This window comes from Atta colombica, unplaced genomic scaffold (genome assembly GCF_001594045.1).
Source record: "Atta colombica isolate Treedump-2 unplaced genomic scaffold, Acol1.0 scaffold12, whole genome shotgun sequence".
NCBI classification, from domain to species: Eukaryota; Metazoa; Arthropoda; class Insecta; order Hymenoptera; family Formicidae; genus Atta; species Atta colombica.
Genome location: NW_017259206.1, coordinates 5,099,147 through 5,107,927, shown reverse-complemented (window position 1 = coordinate 5,107,927; position 8,781 = coordinate 5,099,147). Strand labels below are relative to the sequence as shown.

The 8,781-nt window shown below is 32.1% G+C and overlaps 1 protein-coding gene across 4 annotated transcripts in view; it reads right to left on the bottom strand.

The window, feature by feature from the left end:
- LOC108694491 (phosphatidate phosphatase LPIN2) overlaps nucleotides 1-8,781 on the bottom strand; it is a 21,635-nt gene that overhangs the window by 6,627 nt on the left and 6,227 nt on the right. For all 4 annotated transcript variants that reach the window (XR_001932085.1, XM_018204041.1, XM_018204043.1 and 1 more), the window contains exon 2: nucleotides 472-1,459. Coding sequence is in view for 3 of the 4 variants with exons in the window: in XM_018204041.1 (XP_018059530.1) it covers nucleotides 472-660 (189 nt within the window). In the remaining variant the exon portion in view is untranslated. The remainder of the gene's footprint in view (nucleotides 1-471; nucleotides 1,460-8,781) is intronic.

The following is an 8,781-nucleotide window of genomic DNA, read 5'->3' as shown; positions in this document are numbered from 1 at the left end:
AGTAAATTACATTTAAAAAATATTTAATTATAAGAAATAATATTATAATAACTATTATAATCATATGTTTTAATAATTACATATAAAAAATGTAATTTTTTAATATATCTATTTCTTATTTTAATAAAATTAAAATAAAAATTTTCGAGAACGAAGTAAGATTTTCTTTTAAAAAATCCGGTTTTAAAAACACAAATGATAAAAATATTTTTATAAAAACAACAAAATTATTTTTTAACAACAGATTGTTACATGCAGCAAATTATATTTACAAAATATTTCATTATAAGAAATAATATTGCAATAAGCATTATAATCATAATTCAATAATTATCCCAAAAATTGATACAATATAATTGATAAATAATTCTTTTCAAACGACGCAACGAAGGTCAGCCTCTGATCGTTTATTATCGTATTCATTTGCGCAGAGATAAATTGCCGATAATAGGCGCAAATGCGAGAACTTACCACTTTCGCTCTGGAACGGAGTACGCCGAGTTTGCCGAAACGGACATGGAAGGGCGAGCACGTGAAGGAGCCGTCCGGTTGCTCGATGACGATGACATCGATCGCGCCGGTGAGCGTCGCGGCGTTGATCTCGTTGTAGAAGAGACGGAAATTGCTGATGATCTTGGCGATATAGTTCATGCTGTACATGTCCTAAGCCCGCGCAGCACAGGCCGCGGAATACGACCGACAATGGATGAGGGGGTGGAACGGGAAAGGGAGAGACACGAATTTAGTCAAAGTGTTGTTAGAAATTCGCGGCGCGGTGAAAGGGAAACGTAAGTATTCGCGGCAGTCTTCAGTCCGAAGGTCTCCCGCGTGCGAGAGAGAAAGAATTAGAGATGCGAAAAGTCGCGAAGAGGAGATCGCGAAATTATTATCGCTCGGCGAATCTATCCAGAGTCGTGATGATTTCGAGACAGAGTCAACGATTTCTCGTCCCTATGTACTCAATGACACCGCGTTTCGCGGGTCGCCGACGACGCCGTTACGGCGACGGCGAGCTGTCAAGAACACCTGTCTCGCCGTATCACGAACGCACTTCTCGGTACTGTGACGTTGTGCGCGAATCCTGATCCAGCGCGTCCAGGATACCACGACGCGACGCGAGTATAAGCGAAGACAATTCTGGCAAACTCTCGACGCGAGACGAGAAAAGACGGACGCGACGTAGGCGAACTAGGCGGCTCGGAGAGTAGTCTTTCTCTCCGCTGAGATCCTTTGTTCCCCCGTCGAACGTGCGTTGACAAGTGTAGACCTGACACCAGTGACACCACAAGCAGACGGTAGTCCGAACTGACGTTGCGCGCGGTCACGTGGCTCAGCCGGACCAATCAGAGCGGCCGGAGCCGGCGGTCGATACGGCAAACGTATCACGTGATCAGCCGGCGATGTTAGCGCGCGTTTCGAACGCGCCCAGCGCACGGCACGCGAGTGACGCGAGAATCTCCTGAAACAAAGAAACGTGACATTATGCCCACCTGTGCGCTTGTCCGTGTGCGTGTGCACGGCATCGATTGTTTCTCGTCTCGACTGCAACGAGCGGTCTGATGTCCGCCATTGACGAAGCGATTTCCTCGACATACTTCGAGTATGTCGAATCGAGGTGTGTTTTTCGTCGCTTCACACTACCTCGAGATTATCTCCGCCTGTCGGCGATCGATTCTTGATCTTGCACAAAAAAAATTGCTCGGAACGAAAGCGACTGAATTCACGTAACGAGATTTTGCAGGGATTTGGATTTTAATCTTGAAGAAATTAGCCACAGTCTCGAAAAAAAGTCATCTATCACAATTCCCTTACAGAAATCCAATTTAATACCGGCCAATTTAACTTTCTTAATCTGACGTTTATTATTGGAATCATTCAATTATAAATTTCAATTATAAATCTCTTTTCAAAATTGTCTAATAATACAATTTTCTTTATGTTACGTTTGCAATTTAGATAATTCTTATTTATTTATTATCCGTTCTTATTTTAAGGCGTCTTAATTGATATCTTAAGATGCTAATACAGCCCTTTGACTGTACTTAAGATGATCTTAAATATAAAACTGAAGATGGTATTTATAATTCATTCTTATTTTAAAACCATCTTAAGTAAGTTTTGAGATACTAATATAGTTCTCTGATTGATTCATGACATTAAAACTGTATTTAAGACGATCTTATAAACTCCAACTATGAATACCAATCTTAGGACGGCGTTCATAGTTCTTAAGACTATCTTAAATACAATCTTAAAATGCTAATCACAAAGCTATATTAGTATCTTAAAATGTTACTTCAAACAGTCTAGAGTCAAAAACATTATGAATATCAATCATAGTATTAATTCTTTTTTATACGTTTTTTATATGAATTATGTCATTTTGGTTTCTTGAAATTAATTAATACTTTTAATTAATAATAAATAACATAAATTAAATGGATCTTACAGATACAACGTCAAAAATAGATTTTGTTATCAGCTCTAGAGAATTAATACTGAAAAGTAATGATTAATTACTTCCTTTGAATATTGAACTGAACAATTCAAAATAAGTAACTAGTCACATATCTTTTAGCATTAAATGTCTGTTACGCAGTGTCTACAATAAAACAATAGATAAGCCTTAAGCCATAAGAATTAACTAATCATAATTCTCCTCGCATTAATTGTGATTGATTGATTTCTTACAGCTTAGGACTTAGAGCGCACTCTTATTTTATTGTAGACGGTGCCTTACTGCTTATTGTAAGGCTCGAACGCCGCGAAGTTGCCGCGCGACGACTTAAAGCGGCAACTTCGATCATATGAGAAATCAGCGAATTTCACACTCGATCAATTTAAACGAGCCAATCGTCAACGACTTTCGCGATACTGTGTCATTATTGCCATTCGTTTCACCGGATCGGATGATTCGACCGAACATTTGCCTCGCGGCTACGAAAATCTCGTTAATCGTTTGTTTTCGCAACATCGGGCGAAATGACGAAGACCGATGATGTAGGTATTCAGTGAAACCCGGCAAAGCGAGGTTTCAAAAAAACCTAACGCTCGAACTGGGGAGCTTGCGCCATTAATGGCCATTAGGTAAGATCATAAGTTATTTTAGTCGTGCCCGACGAGGGCAATCTCATCGGACAGAAGTCAAGAAATAATCGAGCGGAAATAGCGACGATCGATGTAATCGTGAGATATTTTAGTCTTATGTTTACAACAAGTTGCTCTTGTTCGAATAAGTTATTAAGGACACGCGAAAGCCTTTTTAAAACAACCGAACATTATCTTCGATATTAATTTGTCCATGATGCTAGAAATTGTTCCGAGATCTCGAAATGATTTCTACAAGGAAAGAATTATTTGGAGTATCTTAAAATTTAACTAGATTCTTATTTGAAAATAATTTTGTTAGGTCGTCAAAATATTGTAATTAGCAGAAATATATATTGCAAAACGTTTTGATTTTTAGAAACCTGCAGTTTGAGTGTCCTACATAATTATCTTGATGGTCCAACAAAATTATAATACTTTCAAATCCATCTATAGCTGAATTTTTAGATATTTCTATATTAGTTAAATCAATCTTTTTGTATAGTATTATGGACACAAAGCTTTACATTAAGCATGATTGTCAATTATTCTCTTCAAACACTAGAAGAGAGGAGGCAAAATCATATGAAAGATTTATAAAAAAAAAAAATACGTATTTTATATTATAGTTATTTTATTTTATATTATAGTTTATTTATATATTGATCGTTCGATCGAAATTTTGGAGCTTCGTTACATTAAATAATCGAAAAATAGAACTGGCTAATTGAAGCCGCCGACGAAATTATTTTGGAAAACATGATCGAGGCCTGTTCTTATTAGTTAAACTTCTTTCATTATTCGTACAGAAAAAAAGGTTTTTTATATTTAATTTACTATATTTTGATTGTTTACAATTATTTTTTGGATGAATGCAAAAAAATGGATCAATAATATGTCGTCAAGTGCACAAAAAATTAAAATATTCGATTAAAAAACTTTCAGATAAAAATTAGTATTTACTGATTATTTTACTCAAAAAAAAAAAATTTCTATTTTTTTCCAATATTTTTACCTTTAATCGTTCTTTTCTCTTTTTCTTCCAACGTGAAGAGAAAAAGAGGAAAGAATCATGCAATTCAGGAAAGAAGTTTAACTGAAAAAGAAACAGGCCTTACTTTTCATTTTTATTAATCAGAACGAAGGCAGCCATATTGAATTATTCATAGCACTGATAAACATGATTTTTTCATTATGCGATGTCATCTTTGTCTGATCGAAGACAACGTAATGTGTAATTTTATCTTAGATTATTACATGAAACGCTAATCATTGGACTTTAATTTTGAAGTTATCAGTCGAATTATATATTTATAAAATACATGAGGCAGCACATGAATATCACATGATTTCTTTCCACGACAACTTCTTTCTGTCATTGTAAATGCGAGGATGCATGTTTTCTTTTCGCGCAAACCCGATATGAATAACATAGCAGACTGCATGGCGGCTTACTTGAAGGAACATAAAGCGAACGCGTCACAGTAGTCACTTCGTTCGCGTCTGTCTCGGTATAATTAAAAATAGCGCAAATCTGTATTACAGAAGATCAGAAATACAGAAACGAACGTCTGCAATGCTCATCTAGATTATTTTGAGCGAAGTATTTACATTCTCATTTCATGAACTACTTTTCTAAATTCTGTTTTGAGGGCGTTATTCCATTCTATATAGAAGACGCTTCTTGCTAACATAGAAAAATATTGAAAGATGAATAAATTATTAATATTATTAAATCGAAGATACTATTTCATTCTTACAGTAGAAAAAAATATTATTAAGAAAGATAATATTATTTAATTGTTAAAATATTTGTTAAAATCAGCTTAAGATATTATTAGATAATATCTTAAGCTGATTTTAACAAATATTTTAACAACTATATGTTGAAAACACTACACTCTTAAAAATGTAAACACGAGCTTCCTTTGCATGTAAAGTACATTAAATTTATGAAATTTAATGTACTTTTAATAAAATTTTAAAGTACAATAAATTTCATAAATTTGTATGAAAAATACATTAAATTTAATGTAATGTCATGAAATTAAATTCAAATTGTGTAACTTAAAAGTTAATTTAAGAAACATTTCTACCATTGTATGCTATCTTTGTCACAAAAAAAATATTGAATGAATAACAAAAAATTATTAAGCTAATTGTATAAATATTTAGATTATGCTATAATTGTCATAAATTCGACATTATTTCATTCGCGTCACAGAAAAAATATTGAAAGATTCATAACAACGAATATTAAATACAGCTAATTTGAATTTAATTCGTATTCAGATTATGCACATTTTTATGTCAAAAAATACTCCAAAAACTTTAGCGTACAATTTGTTTATATGAAAAATATTAATTTTCATTTATCTGTCATTTATTAAAGACATCGATTTCAAGAGAAGGAAAGACAAAAAAAAGAATAAATAAGAATTAAAATTAATATTGAAATTAATATTACTCAGATTTTTAAATAATATACAAATTTAAAAATTATCGGGTTACAGTTTGCTGTAGATTAATGTTTAGAAATAACTGCATCCTTAAATAATATGAGTAAATACGCAAGCATTTTGTATTCACCACCAAGCCACGCGTAGGCGGCGCAATGTGAAAATCATGTTGTACTTTGTCCGCCGACGTAAGTTACATGTATAATCTAACATTGTCAAGGTTTAATGACGATATTGTTTATTCTTTTTATGCAGCTTTCGCGATCGTGTGTGAATTGCACGTGTGTGTATGGACAATTGTTGGGGACAATTGTTAAGGCCTCTCACGACACAAACAATGCAGCCGATCCAGATGTTTACAGATCATCGTATGGTAAGTCATAAATGAAAAGAAAGATCTTAATATTCATCGAGTAACTATTAACATATGAATTTATTGCTTACATATTTTGTTGCGTGAATGATTATTATTTTTTATGTGTTTTGCTGATAAACTAATAATTGATTGATTGATTTTTACGTAGCACAGCGGTTTGTTTTCGCATTTCATTTAATCTGAGTCATCTCACTTATAGTTTTCTCTACTATTTTTTTCGTGATTTTTGCCAGCTGATTTGACTCACGGTCGTTGTAACTACGTAATTATTACACATATTCGCAATAAATAGCATTTTAGATAAAATTGATAAAATCTTATTTAGATCCGACGCTTCAGTAAAGTTCATTACTTTATTCATTAAAGTTAACAGATAAAATTTTTCGTATAACAAACGTGATTAAGAAGAAAATTGATTAATCGCCGGCGATTCTTAATTCGATTGTCGAAGTCGAGCACGAGAACAGTCTTTATTAGAAGCAGGAGCCGCGAATACTGCAAAAAGGTCGATCACTTTTCTAGGGCATGCGTAAAAGAGAAGATTTACACGCGAGTGAAACGTATAATGACAGAACCGACTTGCACTCATAGCCTGCAAATTATATTACGATCTGCATCGCCCTTTACAAAAATACACATTTACGCTCTCTTTGCGATTTTCAATTTGCCTAAGCCTGTATAAAATTCAAATTGCGTTTATCTGGAATGAGAACATTTGACATTACAACATTATTTGCATACGTAAACGAAAGCTTATTTCTTACTCCGATCTCAAGGATTTTGTACGACATTTTATTCTAATTTAAAGTTATTTTTAAAGATATTGCAATCTAAGCGGAAAATAATAATATTGAGAGGAAGATAGTTTATTATATATATAAATAAATATATATAATAAACTATCTTCCTCTTAAAAATCCAATTTAATGCTGGATAATTTAATACTGAAAATTACTTATTTTTACTTATTACGAAAAGAATAATATTTCTAAAATATTTAAAAATTCAGAAATAGATATGAAAATAATTTTATTGAATCAAAATAATTATGTAAGACATTCAAGCTAGGCATTAAAAATTATTAGAAATTATCAAAATTTGATACATTATTCCTCATGCTTGGACGTGTTGCTACATAATGATTTTAATAATTAATAAAATTATTTGCATATCCACCTAAAAATTTTTTAATACTTCAACAAAATAATTTCTTCCATGTAAAAGCACTAAAGAAAGCACTTTTATTAGTTAAAATAAGTAATTAATCATTACTCCGTCCAATATTAAATTTCTGTGACTACAGTAATATGCATTTAAATGTACTGAGATCAAATAATCATCGTCTTGCTTCGAAATCATCTAATTTCGAATTATATTTAAATTTAAATTATTTATTTATATAGGAGATGTTCCTTTTGCCTACAAATCAATTGCCTACAGTATCATTTGCCTACAGTTCATCACTTTTGCCGACAGTTCGTTTATAAACCAAAATTATTGCCTATAGCTCGATTCCTTACATGGATTTTGTGCATTTTACGCACAAAAAATTTTAGAAATGGAGTTTCACATTTGCCTACATGTATTATGTTGGATTCATGTCCGTATTACATTATTTTTTTATTAAAGTGAATTAGAATATAAAAGAGCTATTTATCATATTGAATTTAGATGTATTTAAATGGATTTAAATAGATTCGAAAAATCAAGAGCGAAATTCGGAAATGTTGAAATGAATTCATTTCTACATTAATTTCAATCTATTTTCGTTTACTGAGCAATGTATACCCAATATTGATTAAATATTGAGGATCCAATTTTTGATTGTACATTGATTTTTCAACATTGTGCCAAATATTGGCTACACATTGATTTTTCAATATTGCGCCAATATTAGAGTTCCCAATGACTGCATTCAGCAGAAAAAGGAGCTTTACAATTGTTGTAAAATTCTTTAATTGTTGTAAAATTCAATTGTTGTAAAATTCTTAGTTCCTCTGGATCTAAATATATAAGCCAATCATATTAAAAAATTTTACAACAGTTGCAAAGTTGCTTTCTCTGTTGAATGCAATCAATATATGGTCAATATTGGCTATACATTAATTTGTCTTATTGGGTCAAATATTAAGACAAGTAGCAGTAGAGACCATAATTTTTGTGCGCAAATGAATTGTCGAAAAAAGTAATGTAGCCATCGCTTAAGTAAAACATCTATTTTTATTAAAATTTGAGATGACCGGGGTATTCTCAACCTCTACCAAATTTTTATATCGTCAGTGATAATGAGAGCTGATATCTCCGTAAACATTACATTTCTAAGAAGATTATTCAATATTGTGCAATCAGAAATGAATAGCAGGCTGTAAGAAAAAGAGAGATAATGGAATCAATTTGACAGCTGGACTGATTTCAAAAAATGAAATATTTTCGCTAGATTATAAGAATGTAATATACATACACACATATATATATATATATTTGGAACCTTCCGATGTCTGTCTATTTGTCCACTCGTGACTTTGACGTGACAGCTGTAAATCTCTACGTTAATGTCTGCGTTCTATCGATAAAGGCAACGGCTTTTGAGTCTCTATTAATAGCCGCGCAAATAACAAATGCTTAATATCGATCATTCTTAAAACGAAGCACATCGATATTTCGCGAATTTCACTCGGGATATTTAGATAGAAGAAATACTTGCAAAATGTTTATTATGTATGTCAAGCTCAAAAATATCTACATTATAATATTTTGCTGAAGTATCTAAAAATTTAGCTACATACATCTACAAATAATTTCGTATATTATCAAAATAATTATATAGAACGCTTATATAATAAGTTGATTGTTAGAATA